Source organism: Phasianus colchicus, chromosome 4 (assembly GCF_987193195.1).
Source record: "Phasianus colchicus chromosome 4, bPhaCol1.hap1.1, whole genome shotgun sequence".
Lineage (NCBI taxonomy): Eukaryota > Metazoa > Chordata > Aves > Galliformes > Phasianidae > Phasianus > Phasianus colchicus.
Window position 1 is genome coordinate 32,100,249 of NC_143439.1, and position 26,452 is coordinate 32,126,700.

Consider the following 26,452-nt stretch of genomic DNA (forward strand, 5'->3'; position numbering starts at 1 on the left):
TCCTAACTCCCTTCTACTGGACACAACTACTCCCTTTGTTACCTCCTATTCCTGCATCTTCTAGGCCATCCTTTTCGCACTTGAACAAACATCTGCCAGCACAGTTTATTTTCATTTTAGAGATAGTCAGAACATATACTGAATTATCCACTTTTCCAAAGTGACTCAGACAGGATGTCAATCTTGGACACACCAAAATAGCTCAGAATATTGACCATCAATCACAGTGCTGTACTCACAGCTAAAGCACTGATACTACTGAATTTTTCTGGAGTGAGCCAGTTCTCATGTTCTCACCTCAACATAAAGGTTAAAGATATCTGGGTTATAATGTGGATAACTTGCTAAGTACCTGAAACTCCAATTCCATCTGTGGTGGAAGTGGTGACAACAAAAATCTTCTGAGATTTGCTTGTTGCTTATTCATGGGTGATGTATGTTTTCTACACGAACAAAGAAAAAGTAGATATTTATCTAGTAAAAATTTTTTTTCAACACAATTTTTTTTTTTTACATCTACAGAGAGCATTCTCAGAACCATGATAGTAGTTTTGAAGTCAGATAATTTCCATGAGTTGGCATTTAATTTCCCATAGTAAGGAAATACTAGAATATTATTACTAGGTTGTTCTGAGTAATAACGGAGAATCACATGCACAACATGAAGATCCTATTTCAATGCAGCACATCTAAAAGATCATAGAGAAAGTGAGATACAATAGTGCTTCACAGTAGAAGCAACAGCTGCAGTCAGGCTTGCTGGATGCTACATGTGTCAACAGCATGTTGCTACCAGCACTATTACTGACCTGTATACTCTATGTAAGCATCACAATAGCATCATTCCAATTTGCATTTCTACTAAAAGGCCTAACAAAATATATTCAAAAAAGAATCAGTAAAAAAGAAAAAAACAAAAAAAAAAACCTCCAGGCAGGCAAGAAGCTCCTATGTTTGCAACTACTTTAGTAAAACCAGAGGACATTTCTTTCTAACAAATAGTTTTGCTCTTTCAAAACGTTAAAATGGTCAGTCATGAACCTCATTCTTGAATCCCATTAACTTAACATGGATCATATCTTTCATGGATATATATATCAAGATACAGTGAGAATGCTAAACATTAAGAGGTGAAATATTTTAACAGTAACACAACAGATCAGATGTAAATTAGCTCAATATTGGCAGTAGTTCTAAGCTTACTTAAATGAAACACTTAATTCTGATACTTCAGCTCTGTTTCTTCTTACTTCACTCAATTTAGCAACACCCTTGGTGATGGTATTTGCAGAAAGCTTATGAACACAGCTAGTAAAGTCTTCCTGCTTTCAGGTTCTCAGTTCAGGACTTGAGCATGGAGGTGTGGGGACTTAGATGAAAATCTGGCTAACTTTGGCAAACTTAGACAATAGAAAAAGGACTCCTGCTTTCCTAAGATGTCCATCCATCCTAAAACTGAGAAATGAAATCCTGTGTAGTCTGAACTGACTAGCAGGAATTACTATCTAGATGCTAAGACAGACAGACAGAAATTAGTTAAAAGAAGAGAGATTAAAAAATCATTTACAAAAACAGTAAGTTATTACCTTTTCATTGTACAATGAATCCCTGTAGTAAAAAGCAGGAAATCTAAAAGTATAAGGAGGAGATACGCAAAGACAGTACTGAATCAGATCTGAGTCTTACAAAAAGAGGTGCTCCCCGAGTAGTTAACTCCCAACACGTGACCAGAACTCGGTGATTTACAAGAGGATGTAGGGTAAATCATCACAGATTAAGCATTCAATTTTATTCAGAAACAAGGAATCTTTCTTTCAGGTGGGGATTTAAATCTTGGTTTGTATTTGCAAATTTTATTTATCATCATTTTACTTATCTTATATAGCCAGTAAGACATGCAAACAAAACCTCTGAACTGAATTTTTCAATTACCAAAATGAGTTACATATCCTTTTTTTTTTTTCATATCAGTTAATAAGGTTCTAAATATATTTTCAGTTAACCGTGATTTTTTTTTTTTAATGAAGTAGTCTTTAAACTTACAGCTGCCAATCCAATCTGTTCCTCCTCAGTGAATACTAGAATGAAAATTAAACAGTGGAAAAGCAGTTAAATTAAATGTGTTAGTTAAAATAAGGTGATATATTTGAAAAAGTATGTTCTTAGTTATGTTTTGCAGTGGAAAACAATGATCTATTAAACTGCTGTCTGCAGTCAGTGAACTAAATGTTTTTTATTGTTGTATTAGTACATGGATACTTCAAGCTTGTTTTTATTCTTAGGAAAAAAAAAAGAGATCTTGCAAGGTCCCTCTTGGTTTTCTTAATTGTGAATGAACCAATTTTCGCACTAAAGTAAATAAACAGAATAACTGAAATGAAAGAAGTATTCTCCCTGCTCTTGCAAAGGAGATTAATATCATCTAAAAGCTAGTATACCACTAGCAAGTATCTATTTTGGGTGATAAACCAGAGGCCTGCATAAATTCTGCAGTTTGAATTTCTTGAAAATTTGGCAGCAAAGATGTATCACACAAATATTACAAGTACTTCTACTCAAATTTCATTGTTTTACTGTTTGAATACACCAAGGAAAGGTGAGGCCCTCATAGAAGTAGTCAATTTTATATTTAATTCTAAATTAACTTCATTTATCTATAAATAGAAATATGCATTACATACATACATAATGGAAAAAAGAATAAGTCTTTTAAATGCCTCTTCAGAAAAATAATTGTTGATATTTTTTAATTCCTCCCCAGGGTTATCAAGAACACCGTCCCCAGATCAACAGATTCTAAATTACTGGCTGAACACCTATCCTCACGCTCCCTTGGGCAGGGGTGCCCTCTTCTGGGCACTGGCTCTAGACTTCAAACTGAAACTCCGCTCTACTGCAAAACTTTCCCCAAATTGGATTTCAGGAAAAAAACACTTAGTTTGCAGCTGGCTCACAAGAGCCTGAATATACTTTACTATCAGCATTTCTGAGAAAAAGTTCACTGGGGTGCCACAAAATATTTTGAAAGCTGCTTAAGTTTGAAAAATACTGTATGCTTGACTGAACTCCACAGATGTAACTTTATGGTGGCAGTTGAGTAGTTGAGTGCACATTTATATCTGCAAAGATACCTGCACTAGAAGTTCCATCAGTTGAAGTGGGTGAAACCAGCAGTGAAAACCAAGCAGTAGCAATTTCAATTTGCTCAGACAATGAAGGTTATAGGCAAGATGTTTAGAAAGTTCATGTACTTTACTTAGTCTTAAATTCTTTTTTTTTTTTCCTGCAATGGCCAAAATTCCCTCACCAAAACTGCAAGAAAGCCAGAACTCACCCAGGAAAAGAGAAGCAACCTTTTCTTCTGTGATTTGCTAAAATATACACAGGTAGGTTGTCCTCAGCAAGCTGCCATGGAAGAGTCCCCCTCATGGCTTTTTTTCCCCTTAAATTTTGGAGAGAGAGTTGTACAAGCCACTGGAATGAACAAAAGCAAGCCTGTTTTGGGAACCAGTTACAAACATTAAAGCTAACCCAAAACACAAGGAGACTCCAGTGAGGTTGGAGTATGATGCTGAATTTACACAGAAAGCGTTACTTGTTTGTATTTGATATTCAATTAAGTGCTTGGAAAATAAGAAAAGGTGCAATTTATTTCATTTATAGAGAAATGTTAACTTGCAACACTTTTTCAACTTCCTTTCAAGCCCAGTGAACTGTGCAAGATAGCTTGATTCCTTCAAGATTAATTTCTCCACACCAGTAATAATCTTAGGAGGCCAACTAATCACTACACAGCAGGAATCAGCAAGCACAATGAATGAGTACTTTATTGCAACCCATTATTTCCAATTATTTATCAAAATACACTTTTTGCAGGTTGGTTTCAATTTCAGCAAAGAATGGTCTGAAATGTATAGACCAAGCATGTAATGTCTTATCAAGAAATAAACCTTACAGATTTTATTAGAGTATTATATTTGAACATAAAATTGAAAGGCTTATGAAAACTGCATTTTAATGAAAATTAAAAAATGAATTAAAATGAAAAACTTGGAAAAAACAACAGCAATATTAATTGGTTTTTAAAAATCTAAATTTATTTATCCTAGAGAGTGAAACGCTCGAGTCAATTAGAAATTTAATATCTTGTTTACCAGGTAAGTGTCTCAAAAAGAAATCTGAGAAGACATTTCAAAGTCGTTAGAAAAAAAGCACTGACTATGAAAAAGGTTAAATACAAACATCATTATAAAAATTGTTCTGAGAATGAAAAAAAAATTGAAATTGTAATTTACCTTTTGCAGAAACAACTTTACCTCAACGTTCAGGATAGCGAGCATGCCCTCCATACAGTAGGAAAGTTCAGATGAACTGCAGCAACACACTTGACTGCTACTGATTTCATTGGCTTACATCTAGGGGAAATTTGCTAAACACAAACTCAATGGAGCTACACTGTAATTTTATTTTACTTGCTCCAGATTTATCTTGGTATAAATGAAAGAAGCTTGCCTGTTTTACTCAAAACACATTATATAAACAGATAAACTATCTACGGCATCCAACAAATGATCTGGAAATTAGTGAAAGGTGATATCACAGGGTGTTTCTATTGCATGAAATTGGCAGTCACTAATAAAGTAAAAATCTGGCTAAGCTGAACAGTGAACTGAAAAGCGAACTCAGTAAAGGAAGATGTGTTCAAAGTCTCATAGCTAAACCACAGAAGTGATCTTCTGGGAGAGACAGCTGGCAGGTATTTTGGTTGTTAATGCTCACTGCTAAACTTCTACAGGATAATGCTGTATTTGCAAACAAATGCCCCATCCAATATCAACACGAATTCCTACTACAGTACAATTAAAAGTAATATTTTTTTTCTGTTAGGAATTCACTACCACTATCACTGCTGGAATTCACTACCAGATCAGCATCACAACCACAGATTTTCTTAAAGATACCACATACATAAGACAACCAACAAGAGCTAGAATCTTTCTCCATAAGAACTAACACATTTCATAACAATCCTTCAGATGACAGAAGGGAGAACAGCCCAGCAGTTTACTGACTTCTGTACATGCTGTGCATTCAATATTCTGTTGTGGTCTCTTTATAGTTAAATGCCTTTCATTCTCTCTCCTTCCATGACAAAGGCACTTAATACTCTAATAATATTTTTCAATCACTTCTATCAGCATTTAATTTTAATCACTGCTACACTCAAATACAACAAATTGATAATTTGGAAGACTTATTTTAATAGATCACTAAGATGCCATCTGCATAATCCACATGTGGATTTAGACATCCTTTTGGAGCACCATTTCTTTAAAAACAACATGAAGGAAGTATCAAAGAAGGAAGAAGAAGTGTTAGCAGGATGATGACAACAAAAGAATGAAGGGATATAAGCCAGAGAGAATAAAATTCATGCTGAAAATCAGAATAAAGCTTCCATGCATAAGAAAAATAAGGCTCTGAGGGTCAAGTGGGCAAGTGTTCACATTGCCTCAAGCTAGAGCATTCAATAGATTTGACGAGCTTTTCCATCCTAGAGAAAGACAATACAATGTATGGAAGACTTGGAATAAACTACATCCCTTCCACTTGTAGGTCCACTTGAAAATTATCCTCATTTGGAAAGTCTTACAGTAGATGATTTTGGTTCTCTTTGATTTTGCCTTGATATACCTTGAAATAGATCTGCTAAATTCCCTATTGGCAGCATAGAGATCAGTGTAAACACGGAGGGAAATGGAGAACAGGCATGGTAGAATAACTAAAATACAAGCATAACACATGTACACACCATGGTTACCCAGTTCTTCTGTGCATCTCAAGCATACTAGCCACAGCACCTCCTCTTCCATCTGGCATGTATGCACTGCACAGAGAAGGCGCAGCAAGCATGCAGAGATTTAAAGAGGGTTCTCCCAGTTCATACCAGCTTGAGGTTCATGCTTGTGGGTTTAGACTACAATGACATACAATTCACATATTCTAATTATGTATGTGAAACTGTAAAGCATTTCAAAAAAAAGTTTACCAAATATTAGTTTCTCCAGAGCTTGCTCTTTCCGACAACAATGCACTACTGCTGCAGGAGACAGTACCTTTCTTAAAAATGGAAATGCTCAGGTTTTATCAGAACACAGTGGAAGATACATTGTCATTTTTGTGTGTAAGGTACATGAATAACAAACAGTCATCAATAGGTCTGGAAAGACAAACTATGAATGAATGCTTTCGTAATTCCAAAAGAAGGTAGAGAGCAAAGGAAGCCAAAAGAGTGTCTACCAACATGAACGTATTTGGGCACTAGAATATGCTCTTAGTACTCTGGTATTTTTACATTTCATTTAAAGCCAAAATATGTCTTTCTCAGCAAGGAAAAAAATTAGCCACCTCTTAGGAAGTACTATTAAAAATGGTTACATCTCTTTGCATAAAAAGAATATTAGAATGTTCAATCAACTGAATGATGCTCATTTGCCTGAGCAGTCAGATGCAACTAATCATGAGATTATAATTTACACTAGGTCTAGCAGCAAGAACCGTTACAGCTACAAGGTACCATGTACACTGCTAAATGACATGCAAAAAGAGAAGATAGCTGGGATAAATGTCTGCAAAAAAAAAAAAACAAAAAAACAAAAACAGCACACTATACTACATAAGCACCAGGGGTAACAAAGGAAACACTCCTAGCAAGCGGGTCAGAAAAGATTTTCTAGAAAAATAACTGAAAGCTGGTAAATTGTTAGTACTGACTCAGAGGAGTGAAACCCTAAGATGGACTCAATGAGAAATAAATGTCAGATGTCTTTGAACTTTGTACTCCTGCATACAGATGGCTGTGGCCACTCAAGTCTGACTTCATGGCTTTTTTTCCTTAGAGGATTAGATTGCATCTTCAAGTAAGCATGAATTTTTCCCATTTCACAAGTTAATTCTACTAGGATAAAGATGGAGCCAGCAGTTTTTTCAATTAGTGGCTAAGTTAAGCAGTCCTCACAGCTGCTTCAATTTTCAGAAGAGGAAATGGCTAAGTTACTAACACCTTAAATACTCAGGAGGTTGATTCTCACTACTCTAGATCACCAAAAATACACGACTAAAAACTCTCTCCCATTAGGAAGATGTAGCAAAATCAAGGGACTGAAGAAACTCATAACAAAGTTCAAGAATTAATCTCTTAAATCTAGGTATCTCATTTTTTAAAAAATCAGATTCCCTCCTACTCCACCATTTTGGCTTTTGACTCATGAATACAACAGGATGCACAGACACAGACTCTTTGATAGAGTCAGTCACACAGTGGTGCCCATGCACTTGCAAACTTTGGCAAGAAAACAAAGAGCACGCTTTTTTTTATTTCCAGTCTTCTCTGAGTCGCCTCTGAGGTTGGTGGTGCACTGTTTGCATAATAGCACCTTCCAAAACAAGGTACCAGCAGGCTTTGCTCTCATGCCCGAGCATTCTGTTTAGTAATGTCAACTGAGGAAGGAGACAAATAAGCAGATAGAAGAAATTCAGTTCTTTATAATTTCCACTGCACCTACAAATAAAATAGAGACAAGGCTCTGACACAAATATGAACATGTGACCATCCATTTTTGTTTTCTTTATTTCCTAGCACAATTTTTGCCCACGTGAACTACCATTCTCCTGAAAAATGTCACAGCAAGGTCCAGGAAATCAAACCTATCAGAACAGTTTTGATGAAAAGGGGAAGAAGACTTTAGCTACAAGCTAGACAGATGCAAACTAAGTTGTGACACGTAGCCTCTGAGTGAGAGAAAAGTACCAGGCTCATTTTATTTAACCATCAAGAATCAGACAAAGGGTGTTACATTTCCAGCTGAAATTGAAGCTTGTGTCAGAGCTGGCTTTCTGAGTTTCAGTCCTGGTAAGATATTGCAAATCTGCTAAATTTTCAAGTGTTATTTACCCTATGGCCTAGAAGTGTAAACAGATGCTTGCATATTGAAACTGGATTACTACTATTTTAAACCCTAGTCAAATTATATATATATAAAAGAAATTATGCAGGCATACCATTCTAAAATGAGAAATATTTTCCTTTTCTGTTGTTTTTGTTTGTTTTTTAAACTCACAACTCATATTTGGAAAGCATAGGATCCATCAAGTCAGTGGAATAACAAAAGCACTAACAGAATTCTGTCTCAAGGGAAAAAACAAAAAGGTGAAAGAAAATTTCAAGTAGATTTCTTTCACGTGCTTCCAACATCTGAAATTCTTCTGGTAAGTAGCAGCAAATGAGGAAGCTAAGAATCTCATTCTGCTTCTCAGCAACATGTGCTGAATTTTCCTTGTCATTCAGTTTTTAAAAATACAAAAAAATTATGTGCAAAGAAATATGAGTGACTGCATGCAGAAGAATGAGGAAGAACATCTGATATGTAAAAGATTCTGTGAAGTGATATTTACTTTTTCTATTGCTTGAGGTCACATAAGGCAACTAAGGTAAATCACTGCTCAAACCACTTTCCTACATGTGCTGGAACTGTCTGTCAGTCTAAGGAAGAATTCGGTTCAAATCTTTCCTAACCTGATGCTTTTGATCTGGAATGTATCGAGGAGTGGCGTTTTTTGTTTGGTTGTTGGTGGGTTTTTTTGTTTGTTTGTTTGTTTTTTGGTTTAAAAGGAGGGAAATTCTTTGAGCATTTGTACAGATGACAACTGTGAGCTTCCCATAGAAAAAAAATATATATATTAGGCATTCTTCGGTAAAGAGAAGCAGCTATACAAATAGAATACAGTGCCCTCTCTCTCATCTGATATCTCCAGAATATCTGGATGTGTGAAAAATCAGAAGATAGCTGGACTACACAGCTATGTTAGATAAGTCTTACCTTTGTGTACCATTTCAGTTTATGCAGAGTGCTGGGTTTTGGGCTAGCTCTCATTAATAGGCAGGTAGGGGGAAATCAATGGAAGCTAATTCATAACGCATGACCCTGCCTTTACATGATGCCGGCTTTTACAAGAAATTTTCCCACTGGAAGTCACAAGGATCCATGCAGTTTTAATACTCAAAAGAGGCACAGGGCTTTTTCAACTTGCCAAGTTAAAGGAATGCTATTGAAGACTCTTGCATAAATGTTCCTTGACCTCTAGATGAACCAACAGGTCTTAAAAACTGCATTAAGCAAATTCCCATTGCAAATAAAACATTTAGCTCAGTGGATCAGATTTTTTTCTCTCTATAGCACAAAGGAAACTCCAAGACCAAGAATGGCAAGTTAGCATTTCCTGTTTAATTTAAATGAGTCCAATAGACTTGGGATGAGTAGACACCAGAATCTATGTATTAGAATTGGAATAACACTATACCGAGTCCTGAGTTCTTTCACTGCTTGGGAAACAAAACATAGTACTATTCGCCTAGCAATAAGGATGGATAGTCTTTCTTCATCTTGACAAAGATGCTGGCATATATTGTAGCCTAATGGATTCTAAACAGAGATAGACAAGACAAGAAAAAGGAACAGCAGAACTCTGTCCACAACAAGAGCAATCTGTACTGTCTTCAGCTGAGCCTCGCTCACATATTAGCAGCAACAACAGACACACATGCTCAAGATCATGGTCTAAATACTGTGACCTCATGTATGATTTATATGACTCCAATCACACACTTAACTGCTATCAAGTCCACAAATTTAACTGGAAAGTATAACGTATGGTCGAGGCTTAGCTACAGCTGCACGAGCAGTTTAAGACAGGTATGGAACATAGCCTACCACTCCTCTAGCAAGTCAGAGAGCATAAGGAAGGACATTTTACACAACACAAACTGAATACACAAACGAATCAGGAACAGGAATGAGAACACTTTAGATGACCTTTTTAACATGAGCATATGTGATACCTCTTCCCTTGGAGCTAGCATGCCCTCCAACACGTATTACTAGTGTGCTACACAGGTACCAATCTTCCTAGAGTGATTCCTGTCCTAAGTATCCTCTGAATGGCCCACAGAAAAATAATAGCCAAGTCAGGGCAACATTCAGACACCATACTTTCTGTTTCTAACTTCCTGAACTACTCATCATGTTCATTCCAACTTTGTTCACTACAGTCTGTCCAAGACCCTCATGCAGAACATAAATTTATCTGGTGCACTGAGGCAGATCTACCAAAAGTAAAACAGCTTGTGGTTGTTTAACACTGTATGATAACAGAAGTATACACAAGGATAAAGAAAATGGAGACATCTTTAATTTTGTAATTTTAGCACTAAACTTTGCAAATCAATTAGGTGTGGGGTTCTTTTATGTGTGTGTGTGGTTTTTTTGTTTAACTGCTTTTGGCTAATACATGCCTATTGTTACATTGCATTCCCTCTTCAGGTCCTGAATAAGGACAAATTTATCATGTAGTCTATTAGACAAAAAGATCACCTCTTCCTTTTCCTTAAATAGTACAGTGCTAGCAAAACAAGAGTCGGTTATACTGAGAAGGGAATTTTTATGTAACCAGAATCACTTAGGTTTCTTTTAAGACATACCAGATTGACAGCCTCAGTCATTGCTTAGATGCAGAAGCTCACCATTTAACACATGCTGCAATTCTATCAGCAAACCTCCAGTCAGACAGAATGAGGACAGAGGCAATAATACAATACTGAACTTTTGCCAAAATATCTTGAGAGAGTTTGGGAACAGGAAAAAGCTATAAGAAGCTAAGGAAGCTTTATAACCAATTTCATATTGTCTCCAGTGAATACTATACTTCTGTTTAGAAAATGATAATACAAAAACACCAACAACCTGTACCTGGAAGACTCACACAAAACCTGAACGAGAGCCAAACCTCACGTTGACATCGACATGGATTTTCAAGACAAAAACAGGTTCCAGCTACTACAGCAAAAATAATTGCCAAATCAGATTTTTATTACCAGTTCGTCGTCCTCCTGACTTTTTTGAAATAAAAAACTGCATCAAAACAAGTTTTATTCACTAGGGGATTTGAAGAAGGTGAAGAATTGTTGGAGGATATCCCATCAGAGACAGCAACAATGTTTCATGGTTTAGCTAAGCAGCAACAGGAAGTTTATGTGAGCGCAAATTTGCCCACAGATCAAAACGCTTCAGTGAGCCAGGCAGCCATCATCACTGACAAGCATGGAAGCCTGTTCATGGTTACGACCAGAAAAGGGCTTGGTGTCAAAAGACTGTTCAGCAGTATAATTCAAATAGCTTCACTTGTTCTTTCTCATCTGCTGTCTGGGGCATACTGAAGTCAGATGTATTGCTTTACACAGCTGAGGAAGTTTAAAGATGAGTTTTGGTAAAGCATTTCTTTACATTTCTCTTCTGGGAGAACACTATCAGTTGATTATCTACCATTAAGACGACCATAATCTACAAGAATTCTGGTGCAATTATTCTTACACAATTTGAATCAGACCATTTCTTTTAGTGTCTTGTAGGCACTAAAGCGTACAAGAGTATTGTAACAGTATACGCATCAAATCATTCAGATCTGGAGGACAACATTCTTTTTTCTGGAGGAAAAGCAGAATAGACTAAATACGTGATGATGAGACTCCAGGCCTGCATTCATAAACTTACTGTTTTACTGTCACGACAGTCAGAAAATCATTAAATATATGCAAATAATGTTCACAGGTAAATGTGATCTCACTGGCACTTCACCAGATATTTCCCATACAAGACAGTTTCATAGGCCAGGGAAATAATTTATAGGAGTGGATGAGAGATGTTCTACTTCTGGCATAAATATCTGGTATATAATTATTTTAAGTCTCATTTCTGCATATATGTTTTAGTAAGATTACACTGAAATTACTGTGGCAGTATTCTTCTATTTCTACTGTGAGATCTCTTACTCTGGGTAAATTTACGGATGAAGCTTAATCTTCAGTCATGAGAAAAAGCCAACTTATTGTTTGGATCTTGAGTACTTTCACAAAAGCACCTCACACAAGTGTGGATGAGCATAACCCAATAATTAATCGTAAATGCTATCTCATTAGTACAGAAAATATTATAATCTTGACTTAACCTGGGGTGTAATCTGTCTTAACTATATTCATAAGAAATGTGACAGAAAAGGGAAGAATCATATTAACAGCGATTTGAATGATGCAAGTCCTAATGCTTGCTTCAGTCCAATGAACAAAACTCATTGGCATTAAACCTAAACCTCATTCTTTTGTCTCCCATTATTTTTTGTGGCAAAATTAAGGTAGGTACATTTATACATTATAATTATCTGTATGATTGCAAAATTAAGCCCATCCGGAGTGATAGCTGTATGTTCCAGGAGGCAAATTCATGCTGCATACAACATTAACAAAGTCCCCTGACTCAATTCCTTAGAACAAAGCTGTCCTTTGTACTTAAAACATAAAAAACAAAAAAAGCCAGCCACCAGTTCTTTAGAGCTATATTTCGTTGCCAGTGTTCAGAGGGCTCCTATGACACTAAATGGAAAAACTTGCCTCATGGCTGCCCTCAGTCTGAAGAATCACATGAATGAAATTTGCACTGCTGAATCCTTTGAGTATCTTTACTTATACTTCCTACACAGAGCTTTCATGGCATCAGAATCAGGCCTTTGATACTGCCATTTTAATAGCAAATGTAAAAACCAATTTACTGGTCTTTTCATTCATTTGAACAGTTACCGCAGTGGGTCACGAGGAAAGCTTAAGCATCGATAGAACCAAATAACTGGAGGGTTGAAATGACTGAATGCATGCAGCCAATTTGAAGACATATATTAGAAAGCAGTAACAGAAATATTACACACATGGCTCATGTGAACTGGACTACATAGTTTCCACTTAGAAGTCATCAGCTTATCTGTCCCGTCTTTTGCAGGAATATGAACTGCATGTCAGATACTTCAAGAAATATTCCAAAGGAAATGCTGACTATATGCACACAACTACTGTGCCATGGCGCATATACCTTTTCACAAGACAACATTTCATATTACACTGTGACCTGCAAGTTAGGAACCTTGAACTGCCTTTATTTCTGAGAACTGTATATAAGATCATAGCAAAGTGGGACAGGAACAATGCAGAACTGCTGATTTGTGAGCTCCTATCAAGCAAAATCTTTTATTCACTGTTTGACTAAATCTGTTAGGATTATACATCTGGAAGTGTATAACAGAAGTGTTAATATCCGGAAAGATGGAGTATTTCAAGCTATTAACCAAGCTGTATTGAAATCCCACTATGAACAATTAAATTTTACATTTAATATGTGTTACGTGGTCAAAGCAAAGCATAGGTGCAGACAAGTCCCTAGTTAGGAAACTTTACAAGCTAAGTAGAACAGAGAAAGGAAAAGAAGGAAAGCATAAATCCCAAAAAAGAGTGACTGTTGAACTTAGTGAACTGACTGCTGCAGGTCACACAACAGGAAGCTACAGAGTGAAGGTCTCCCAACTACAAGTATGTGCAGTTATGTTACTTCTCCCACACCTTTGTTATTTCTTGTTCAATACATAAACTTGCAGAAATTCATATTCAAAATGCACACATTATTAACTTATCAATCTGAAATGCTGAACATTTTTCACATTTCTTTCCTTTCACTTTAGGGACGACTGCACATTACTGTGTCTTTTTAACACACATCTATTTAAAAATACCACGTTTGGATACAAACATGAAATTTTGCAGTCTTTCAGCCACATTTTATTCTAACAAACCTACAGTTACAGAGAATTATATTCTTCAGTATACATTAACACCTTCTACCCACACCAAAGGTTTAGCAGCACTTTCACACCGCTCTTCTTATTTTTCCAGAACCACTAGACTCAAGTCTCAACCTTTTCATTTAAAATTATCAAGTTGCTCTCTACTTTAATTCCCAACACTTTCACTCTACTTCTAAACCAAGATGCACCTAAGGATACAGTCTGTTTCAAAGAGGCACCATGCCTAAGAGGTTGCCTAATTTTGCCTTCTTTAATGTAAATAGGACAAAAGGACAACTTTTTCAGACATGATTATTTTTATTTTTCTCTTGAACACAACAAATTACAACTAGGCTTGGCTCTTCTTACTTGAACTCTCAGAGAACTTCAACAAATGCTAAGCAGTAAAAATCTCAAAATTTCTATGCACCTCTTATTTTAAACTGATTTATAAAAAGATATACTACACTTTCTTGAGGACATTTCTATATATATGGTTCACAGTGCATAAGCACAACATTCAGATAATATCTGGAAATGTGGAAAGGACTTCTTTTTCCTACTGATAGCATACACTTATTTAATTTTACCTGCTTTTACATGACTCAGTTCCAAAATCATTTCTATATCTAAATTGAAACACAGAACACAATAGCTCACATGCATGCCATCACCTACAATAAATTTTGAAGTTTATCTCAGCACAGAAGAACAACTTGAATTGTTGTTCATATTCTAGCATCTGCCTTAGAAGTGTAGCACAGGTCAGAGAAACTTCACAGTAAATGAAGTATAATGGAACTTATATACAATGGAAGGTGATGTCCACCATGAAAAGCTTAAAATGTGATGTAAACTCTAAGATGCGAGTTAAAATAATCAATAAGAAAATAAATAGAGGAAGAATAAGCTTTGCTTTCTTAGCTTCTACTCCACAGACTCTTAACCTCAGGGCCAGAGTTCTCCTGTTTGCCTGAACTTTGACAGTATTAGGGGAAGAAAATGACCGTGACCAATTGCTACATTTGCTGCTTTCTTACAACCAAGTATTGGCAATCTCTCTAAGTTCTACATAAGCATGTTATCTGTGGGACAGGATTCAAAGTGTTTTGGTGTCTGGTGCCATTAGTCTCATGTGCTATATCAACTACTGCTTTTGGCAAAGAGAAGAGCCACTTCTCTTTCTTCTTACACAGAAATCACAGAAATGTGGATTAACAAAGCACAGAGCATGTTTGGTGTCCTTGCCATAAGCACAAAGCTAAGCACGTTGGCAAGGCAGCCACTGAGCACTGCTTTGAGTAGTTAGCACATGGAAGATTTCTCTCACATTCACAGGGAATTGCTTTTAGAGGAATACAGTTCTTGAAAGCAGACTAGCAATTACTCGCTGCCTCTTCTCAGAATTAAGACCAATGCCCTCATTTCACCAGAAACACTCATGCACACATATCCCACACTGAAAGGAAATGTATAGAAAGCAGCATTCTTACCTGTACCTGAATTAAGGGGTCACTGATACCAGGAGAAAAGTTGCTCCTAGATGTATATACTCTCTTCCCAAAGCTCTTCTGTAGTGTTCAGGGATGGGGATTGCAAACTGATGGCATGAACTTCTCTCTTGCGAAGACTCTCCCATTTGACAACTGAAACACAGGACATGAATGTAAAAGAGGGAGCCAGGATATGTCCTTCATTTTCTTGAACTTCATGCAACACTTATGCTTGGCCCTGTCAAGCCCAGGAGCAACCAAATTTGCATTAGCAACTTCCTGGTGTTTCCATACAATCTGGGTGTCCTGCTGCTTTCTTACCTACAGCAGATGCTGTTGTTGCCTTAGGGCTCCAGACTATGCCACACTCAACCTACTTGTTTGAAAACATTGACACTGTTATCACTTCAAGCAGGATAAGGGAGGATACGAACAAAAAACAGGCTTGCATCAGTGCTTTGGAAGATAAAGGATTCAGCTGGGGTGACTGCCAGAAAGAAATGAAGGGGAGGAAAAGAAACTGTCAGGACAGGTTTGACTTGAAAAGGGAGGCGAAAATTGCAAAGAGCCGACAAGTAGAGGTACACAGCAACAAGAAGCTGCATACATACACCATTCGGTCCTTCACATAAGCTAAGAAGCACTTCAGGGTGCAATGCTGACAACTAAAACGTTCAGACCCTTCTGCTGGTGTGTCAGAGATACTCTAGCAGCCTCAAAATAAAGTTTATCATTCCGGACTACTTTTATTCTATTTCCAACATCAACTTTTATTAAAAATACAGGATACAATTTTTCAAGATTTTTGTCATTTGCCAAGAAAAATCAATGGACAGACAGTACTTAGAGCCTCACAGAATCTACTGATCTACTGTGGTAATTGAGCCCTCCTTACTTAATTAAAAGCTGAGACTTTTTAACTAAAATCTGCCGATTAATAGTATTTTGTTATAGCTCTGAACTAACCAGAAATGCATCTGCTTTCACACTAACTTGGACAAAGACCATACGCACACGAGACAGTTGTTTACAAACAGAGGGCAGCATTGCTGTGCCTGGCTGGTGGTTACTACCAATAATACCATTCAGCTGAAGAAAGATAGAACTTACCCTTACACAAAAGAGTAGTCAAGTGTTGGGAAATGCTAAGGTATGCAAAAGCCGTCTATGAACTCATCTTTTATGCAATTGAGCAGTTTGATATTTTGACCCTGAGTTTGTGTATCATGTTAACTCACTTCCCTTTACCGCCTCCAGAAAACAAAGCCTCTATAAACTTGATCAAGTGAAGGTCAAAAAATACTCACTTTTCCACAACTTGGCCATGTGGTGATGTGAATGAACAAAGAGCAGAGTTCTGCTGTAACAGCAGCTGCTGAATGGAGAAAGGTCTGGAGACTAAGTACAGCTGTTAACTTGGAGAATCTGGCATGAAGCCCTTCCCTTACATAAAAATCTAGCAAACATGAGGTGCAATACTTGAAAGATAATCAGTAATTGCAGAATACACATCCCACAGTGTCCAATGGTCACTCCAGTGTGTAGTCTCATTGTATTTAGAGAGGCTGTTTAACAGATACGTGAACATACCTGTTTCTGAGTGAACCTATTAATTGGATCATCACTTGCTTTATCAAGAAAACTTAAAAACAAGGACCTAACCTCTTGTGTCATTCTTTAAGCTTTAGATCTCTGTAGCCAGTAATAACATGGTGAGGAATAATATTACAACAACTGTCAGTATAATTCAGTTAAATGTAAAGGGAAAAGAAAATTATCTGGATAGCATTATCTAGGACTGAAGATTGATATTTGAAATGATAATACTGGCTAGGAGATAGCACGTAATCACTAGTTAAGATAAGCTCATAATAAAGCACATGAACTGTTTTCTCTGGAGATGACTATTAACCTTACAATACACATATATATATTTTAAATCCTTATTGGTACTATGAAGTTCACCACGCAGAAGCAGAACTAATGTTAGGCAAGCAGGAAGGATGCAGAATGTTAAGCTCTAGAATAATACAAAGATTGTTACTTTTTTGTTTTGATCAAAAGATGATGGCAAAAAAAATCATATGGAAAAGAAAGAAAAGAAACATAACTCATTTTGTATCTGCATAGTGACTGCCAAAAGTGTTGAAACAATGTAGCAACAAACACTTCTTTTTCTCCATTATGAAAGATTTCTGGCTAAGCACACCAGCATTTTTGCTAGAATCCTGTCTTGCAGGTTCACTCTACATATTCCTGTTTTATGAAAGGAAGTTAAGCAAATAAACTGCCCATCACAATAGTTCTCCCTCAGTTTAAAATACCCTTCAAGCTACAGAAAATAGACTCTACAAGGCCAAAATATTAGCTACATCACATGAAGCTTATCTAACATTAAAAACCCATAACTAATTTTAGGCAGATCTTTCACATCATTTGGGAATGTCTATTCTTGAGATGTTGTCTGCAGAAATGGGGACTGCGGGAAATGTTCATGTCAAGGTTAAATGGTTGTTCTATTTTTATGTTTGTCCAAATCTGTCTGCAGATACTGTCCCGCTGGACACAGAAGCTGCTCATCTGCAACAGTTATTCTGCTTACCCTTAACCTATATTTCAAACTTGAAGCCTGTGTTGCCTTTCATTGTTGACATTTAAGATGGTAACTTTGTAAACCACAGCTAAGCTAGTCCACACAACACAAAAGCACTACAGAATCCTGCTTTTGCAAATTTAAGACAATTTCCTAATGCGATACTGCATATGTGTTTGTACTTCTGCCTGTGTATGTGTCTATGTACACTGTACTTTGTATTTATTCAGTTTTAACAGGTAATACCCTACCAAACTTGTGTGCTTGCATAGCTACTGAAAGCAGACTATCAGTAAATTCAGTAGATGATTTACAGAAGAGATGGCTTTAGACTTGAACACTGGATGGCCACAATACAGTACTGTCAGTAACACGTTACAGTCACTCTGTCCTACATTAAAGTTACATGCTGAGATAGGAAAAAACACATCCAAAACCTACCAGGCCTGCTCCTGAACTCACTCGATGGTACAGTGGCCAGCAAAGGGTATCATTCACAGAACAATTATTTTCAAGGTCTTTTTTCCCCAGTTTTAATCTAGCAAGAGAGAAGCCTGCAGAGTCCCAAAGCAACACTACAGTTCAGCATGGTACACATAACTATCTCAAGAAACTTTTTAAGATAAGATATTCAGGAGCCATCTGTGAGAGAAATGAATATAGCTATAAGCTGGGCAAGACAGAATTAATTTGCACAACTGGGCCTTCACGTTTTGAATCTGCACTTCACACCATGCACGCATCTTTAACACTCAAAAAGATTACACAACCAAAATCATTCAGCAACACAAAGGATCAGTTTCCAAATGACTGAAAATCTCAAGTGGCTTTATTAGTTTCTTGGCCAGGATACTGCCCCTAAGCAAGTGCCAGCAAAGCTCCTCTTACATAATCACAGAGGGAGTCTCTGACTCTCAGCTAGACAGCTAAGTCCATGATTAGGCCCCTAAACTATAGGTTGCACCAAACTCTACTTACTTCACAGTAATAATGAGACTGAGGAACTCTTACCCTTTAGCCAGAGGCTTCTTTTCGCAGGGATTTCAGACTGGTTGAATATATTCAATTTCCAATGGAAGATAAAAATGTGGAAATTTGCTTTCACTTTTCAGGTCAGAAAACAAATGAAGAGCAAGAAGAGAGCACAAGCAACTAATTTATTAAGAAGAGACCACAAAGGTTTAATCACAGAGACTAGAAATCCTGTTTGACTATGACCCTGTAAAGTAGGTCACAGTGGTATGTAGCCAAATGGCAATCGAGAAAAATAAGAAACCATTACAAACCCAGAGATGCTGACAGCCATTGTAAGGACAACACAGTAACACAAGAACTCCTTTGCTTAGATCTGCATGATAAATCTGTACTCTGCATTAAGACAGTAGGAATAAAACCTTGTATTGTAGAATTTGGAATATTACAAAAGCCGAAAGCATCAAATTTGAGCTTAGCTAGACCATCAGAAGTAGTTTTCCCCATGTTCTTAAAAACTACCACGGGGATTTTTAAAAGACTATATTGTGGTTCAGTCCTCACTTTTGCATTTCAATACCCTCCAGACTTTGGGCTGATTTTCCACATAGGCCTTCAATTCAAACTTTGAACTGTCACAACAGCAAATAGCTTATGACAGCAACAACGTGATATATAGTTTCTTCAGAGCCAGACTGTTCTTATTTCAATTCCATTCCTTAAGGGAATTCATTGACTGCAATGGAAAAGTAAATATGCAAAAGCTTCAAGCTCTTGCTAGTCTGTCAGCTGCATTCTGTTCTATTTTGACCCATTCATATCACCATCAGTATGCTGCAGCAAAGAGAAGCAGAAATACCGGAAGGTACCTATTAAAAAGCAAGTATACGTTGTATTAATGTGTTCTAAAGCATCACTGCTTCTATCATCTCCTGATTTCCACAATTATGTCATCCTAGATAATCTGGATCTGAAGGGAGAAAGATCATACATTACATAAAAAAAAAAATGCGGACATACATACTTCATCTTTGGGGGCTTATTGTTGAAGCTATTACTCTAGATATCTCCAAACAAATAAAGCTTATATCTCAGTCTTCCAGTAAAAGCATGAAAAAGAGAATTATACAGGCAGTAACTAAATAAAAAACATGAACTGCAGAAGATTTACAGATGAAGAACAGTGCTGCTTTGCAAATATTACAGCTTTGGAATCAATGGACCTGGTTATAGTCACTCACTAATTTCCTTCTAACTTAGCCATCTGCTCCCACAGATCTCTTCCATTTACAAAAGCTGATAAGGACGTGGTGTCTCAGCTGTAATTCTAGAAAGTATCAAAAAAATTCCTGGAAATACGGAGTACAAATGTTTCTCATCAGATGAGTGAAAGAAGTATGCAGTATTTTAATTAGCAAAAAAATGTGAACCGCAGGAATATGTACAGAATAGATTAAAAACAATTCCTGGGGCTTGAACACTCAACAGCAAAAGTCAGTGACAGATTTTGTTGTGTTTCAGATTAGAAAGGTGTGCCAAGGCTTGCTGGCTTTCTGTAAAAAAAAAAAAAAAAAAAAAAAAGTATAAGAAGGCACTCATGAGGAAGATAGTGTAGGTATATTTATTTTGACTCTGAATGGTTCTTAAGTTTGAATAATATCATCATGTTTAGGGATGAAAACATTTTCAGAAGCAGTCTGTGTAGTTTTAAATTCTTCTGATTTACAGGGCCTTAAAAAATCTTCTTTCATTATGCAGACTGGTCAGCTAGGCTAAAAAAAATAAGAAAAAAATGCACAAAACTTGAGCACTCAAAACTGTAAATCCCTTCAGCTGTACCCACAAGTTTTAGACTACTTCAATACAAATTCTCTAAATTAAAATTCTTCTTTGCCAATTTTCAAAATAGAAATAATGTGCCTAGAGAGTACTGCCACTATTTGACTTTTATTAGATACATTTATAAGCAACTGACTTGGTCCTAGTAAAAGATTTTCTCCTTTAATTATTTCTAGACAAAAGGGGCTCAAGTTCTAAGCCATAAAGAGAGTTCAAGTTCCATGTTTCTCCTTTCCCTTCCCAGCCTAACTGTTCAGAAATTCATGCAGAAGAGAATTTTATCTGCCTGCAGCAACTCCTATTAAAATACATTATTAGCCGACCAAGGTTAGACCACATTGCATTTTTACAGTGCAGTCTCTCTGACTCTCACTTCCTTACAAAAGTATGTTTCCTGACTTACATTAATCTGTAGTTATACTCCATATGATTTCCATCAGCTTATGTCAAGCATGCAAACCAAAAAGGTTTAATTTGAACCCTTAAGGGCAATTATGTCTATTATTCAAAACTGAATTCCTGCATCTCAGCTTCCTTCCAACTGGGTTCCCATTTGAATACAGATGTTTTTTTTTTTTTTTTTTAAAGTCCAGTTGTGATTTCCACAGGTGTTGAAGATAAGGGGACCCATAAAGCAGCAAGTGGTCCTTTCCTTTCTCTGTAACAGCAGGCTGGAAATCACACCTTAGCATCTCTTTTTGTTACAAGCACAGAAATTCCAAACAGTTCATGAAGCCGGTCAGTCTCCGGCTTCACAGAACCTATTCAGAACCCAAATGTTAAAAGCCACAAAACGCAAGAGTCAAATTACTGCACTGTTCCTGTAACATAAAATGTACGTTCAGCCTCAAGCAAGATGCTCTGCTACAAACAGAGTCCGCATAACTCTGCCATGAATGTGGCTGCTGAAAATGTCACAGAATCCATCATAGTCCTATCCTCATGATTTCAAACACTTAAACAGCATTTATCATCTTAGATCATGTGTTACCTTCCTGCTAGGTTTGCTCAATTAAGCCATTTGAGTCTTAACTTGAATGGCACACTCTACCAAGATATACATTCACACTCAAGAGAACAATTTTTCCTGAATTATAGCATGGGACAGTGGATTGCACTATCTGCAAATGTTTCCTAGACACTCACTTTAAATGGTGCTGGCTGCTATTGGTTGTCTGCAATACTTTCTGAGCCTTTAAAGTGACAAACCCACTCCTGCTTCTGCAATTCCTGCCTGTGCCTGAGCTCCTAATTCAAACTAATGCCCATAATTTATACTTGCCCATATACTTATACTTTATACTCACAACTCACTAGCCACTCTGCTTCATTCCAACATATCTAGCTACACAAGCCATTAGCTCTGTGTGTCACACCCACCACCCATGGCCACTGCTATACTCTTTTAGTACAGCAGCAGAGTTCACAGCTTCTGGTGATACACAACCTAGGGCAAATAACTGCACTTCACCTGAGATATTAGTATAGTACAGTGTCAGGTGGAAAAAAATAGCCTGCATCCATTTGCTAGGCAGTAGGTCCACAAGGATTTGGAGATGAACTTAAGGAACAATATTGTTTATCGTACTGAAAGGTCTATTTGCTAGACACATCACATAGTAGTGAGAGTGACTGTATGAACAGCAAAATACTGAGAATTTTCCAAACTGCATGTAAAACTACAACAGCATTGTTCCTCCTACTTTCCCTGTTCCACCCATACTCCATTTCAAGAAAATATCCAAGAGGCAGCTGTCTGCCTTTGCAAAGAAACTTTGGAAATAATTAACTTACATATATTTCAACTTTACCCAGCTTTATCAAAGTTAAAATCATGTAATCATCTGCAAGATGTAAGATATTGTTTAACAGAGGTACTACTGGCAATAAAAAGACTCTTGAGAATCAAACCACGGGAACAGATCTTTTGCCTCACAATTCTAAAAGCATCCTATGATTACTGAAAAAAGGCTCAGCTATTTCAAAACTAAACCTGCATATCTGTAAATCCTAATTCTGTTTGGAAAACATCTTTGTTCAGTTTATGCAGCACTTAAGTGAAAGCACACATAGTTGTATTTTCCAGGGTACTGTCCGAACACACAACTACTTCATAATGAAAAAGGGAAACTGAAGGCAGTATAAAAGATACGGATGTGCATCACATAAGATACTTGTTTGGATTGTTACAATCCAAATGTGGAAAAAACTCATTTCCTCTCCTATTTTTGCCAAATACCTCCTTTCAGCCCTTCTTACCATTTATAATCAATATACAGATGCTCCCTTTTTGATGTCCAACCTACAACTGAGAACTCAACATTTCTTTTGTTTCTCCGAACACTTCAGGCTTCGATGCCCAAATTAAAGGAAGTTCTTTTAGTGTTGAAACAACAAACACAAACAGGAAAAAATTAGGGTATGACTACCTGTAAACACTGCCGTAGTTGACTTCCGATAGCTTCTGCATTTTACATTACAGCGTGAATCACTGCAGCTTGAATTTTGAAAGGAGTACTGACACATACAGTGGTGCTGCACCTGTTAAAAACCTGATTTTAATCTCTCTGCCTCATTTAATGATGAAAATAATACTGCACAAAGTTGTTTAAAAAAAAACAACACCCACCTTTCACTGGAAGTTGAACTGGGGTCAAGGATAAAAGGGAAAACGAGCACATTTGCACTCAGCAATTGTGAAGAGAATAATTTTAACTCAACACTGTCCCAGAATGAAATGTCCTGCCATCCTCAGGATTCACCAAATTTCATTCCATATTCCTTCAGTGAAGACTTGAGTTTCTTAATCCACAATTCTCTCCTGGCTATTCAAGGCTATGCATCCTTACTAAAGATGTGAAAAAGTTTTCTCCCTTTCAGGAAGATCTCTTTTTATGACTCCTTTCTTTTCACACAAATAAACAGCATGACAATAGGCTTGGAGCTCAAATAGTGGTCATCAGATTTGTCCAGGAAGGAACAGGCTGGCAAGACTGGCTGTTGTGGTAAAGCTTGCTACTAAGACAACCTCTCCCCTCCAAGAAAAGCTTATGACAACCAATGCCAGGGAATGTGCCCACTTCTGCTCTAGAAAGTTACCTAGTTTGTCAATTTTTATTTCTATTTTTTAACCTAATCTGAAGTCATTTTATTAAATGGGCAACACCTTTGTAGGAATGAGAAATACACAAAAGCTTTTTCAAGCAAGAGACTCCTACACTTCCAGACTGATAGCACACATTCTTCTTCATTATCTGGTCTCCTGTCCTGGACCTAACCTTTTCCAGTGCAATGCTTTAAGCCACAAGAAAAGTTCCTTGGCATTAAAGGAATTATTTTCTCTTTCTTATATTTTATCAACCAGACACTTCTAGCGACATGCTTTGTTTTAAAACCAGCAAGACATTTATACCCATCCAGTATCATCAAATCCATGCTTATGCTGGAATGCATACAACCGTCTCCTCTTTCCCCTACCTTATTTCCTTGAGTCTAGAAAAGAAAGCAACTTATATGACCAAGAATCACGGTGAGAAACAGTAAAAGAGGTGGTAGCTGGCAAGCTTCAGAAAAAGAAACCAAAATGAAAAGCTACTAGCAGAGAAAGCCAGGTGTGCAGATAGCAAACTAGATCTCTTTAGGCACGCATGTCCTTGACCACAATTCACAATCCACTATCCTATGAGGGAATGCATCCCTTCTCCCAAAAAGGGGGATATTAATCATTAGGATGAGAACCCAAACCACCTCCATGCACTCACTTTTCAGATACTGTATTCTTAGAGGCAGATTTAAGAAACTCAACCAATCAAAGCAAATTGTATAAACCAACAACAAACTTATCCTGCAAAGTGGCAACACACCTTGGGATCTGGAGTTAGAAATCCACCACTAAGGACAAGACTGTATTTGCATCTGAGTTTTTCCTCGCTGCCTTCACTATTAAAATAATGAGAATTAATGAAAACGATCCTAAGTATAATAAATTATAAACTAATAATGATGCTACATCATATGCTGAAAACTTAGGAAAACATCAATAAAAGCACATTTTCAACTTTTAACCACAGATGTCCACATTACCATTTTCATGCACACTCAAATATCTCTTCGCCCCATCTACTAGATAAGGTCTTGTCTTAATGCACTGAAGGTAACAGCTCTAACAGATCTTGAGTTAAGAAATGATACTCAAAAGAGCCTACAGCAAGACACTGCTATCCATCTCTCCCAAGCACTGAAAAATAATACTCTTTCTTATAATTGCCATGTAGCAGGACACTTCAACCAGGAAGGAGAGAACACTGTGTTCACATCCTATAAGCCTCCACTTGCATAACCGACACAAATCTACCTAATTTAGACAACAGCACAGCTCTGTACTCAACTCAGAGATGTGTCCTTCTATAGCTTTGGGAATATTCCCACCCCCCAAATGATTATCAGTTTAGAACAGGAGTAGAAGAGGCAGAGTCTTTTCAGAGGAATTCTTAGCCCTCTCCTGATCCATTTGTCTTATGAAGCTCAAGCCAACATTCCTTACCTACATCATGCTCACCAGTGACATAAAATGTGAGCAAGAGGTGGAAAACCTCTTCAGAATGCTTCACGGGCAAACTCCTTTTCCATGTTAGCAAGTGAAGAGAAGAAAAAGGTTTGTCTGTTATAACTACTAACACACTACTAATTAGCCTGACTGACAGTAAGTAACAATTCACCACCTTGAGCTCAAAAAAACAAATTCAAAATTTGTTTCTCTGTGGCATACACATTAACCAAGAATGTCAAGACAACTCCTCCCTCCCCCCAAAAGTAAGGCTTTTCATCAACAGTGAGGAGCTGAGTTACAAAGAGAAGTCTCTGTTCTTACAACTAAGAGAAACTAAAACGGTGAAAGGAACTTGCATGGAAAGAAAAGGACCTCTGAATCCTTCTAACAGTCTGCCCAAACAAACCTACTCTGCAATTACTGTTTTGAACAATAATGCTTCAGATTCAGAAGGCCTCTTGTCCTTACATACACTACTCATATTTGAAAAACCTCCAACAGCAGCATCGGTCATAAGAGTATTTAGTTACCTGTTCAAACTGAAGTGCTGTAGAAAAATCAATGGACTTAGGCGTGGTGATACCTCAAACAGACCCTTTAAATTCAATTCAGCTTTTCAAAAACTTTGAGACAAATTTTTATTTAAAATTTTCTCTCAGAAAAAAAAAGTTATATTTCAGCATTTCTTGAAGTTGCCAAAGAAAAACAAAACAAATCCCAAACCAAAAAATGTAGTTATGATGGCTATCCATTCTAGTACTCAACTAGGAATGAAGATTGAAATAAGTCCAATGAGCTCTACCACACAAGTTCTAGTGGTTCTAAAGTTACCATGTCTCAGTCTGAAGACTCCTAGCCCATCTCAGTTTAAAGTAAAAGAATTCATCTTTATAGATCAGATTGGAGGAACAACTTCTTGGCTTGTTCTAACTGCAAGATGTATTTGGTCTACAATTCAAAGACCTCAGCCTCTTGAACTTTCAAGGATCAATCATTTGCCATAGTTTTGCATTCTTCCTTCTATGGAACAATTACACACCACTTTTGATCAACATCGAGAAAGAGTCCCCAGGCAAATACAAGATAAACAAAACGAGGCCCATCTGACAAGGCCTTTTACTCAAAACTGGCTGATGCAAAGGCTGGCATTTGTTTCTAATTAACAACATATTCCTGTTGCAAAACGCGTGGTACACATCAACATTCCAAGCCGCTTTTCCATCTTTCTGGCCCTTCCATTTAACACATTTAAGACTTGGACTTACAAAGCAAAAATCAAGCTTATAATCG

At 37.0% G+C, this 26,452-nt stretch overlaps 1 protein-coding gene across 2 annotated transcripts in view; it reads right to left on the bottom strand.

Annotated features, from left to right (window-relative positions):
* Window positions 1-358: 358 nt before the first annotated feature.
* The window catches only part of COX18 (cytochrome c oxidase assembly factor COX18), a 44,291-nt gene continuing 18,197 nt past the window's right edge, over window positions 359-26,452 (bottom strand). Inside the window, exons 6-7 of one of the 2 annotated variants that reach the window (XR_016466021.1) lie at window positions 15,210-15,362; window positions 359-443 (exon numbers count right to left, since the gene is read on the bottom strand). Coding sequence is in view for 1 of the 2 variants with exons in the window: in XM_031596806.2 (XP_031452666.2) it covers window positions 15,297-15,362 (66 nt within the window). In the remaining variant the exon portion in view is untranslated. Of the gene's footprint in view, window positions 444-15,119; window positions 15,363-26,452 lie in introns of those variants that run through there. The other variant, XM_031596806.2, reaches the window with a different exon arrangement.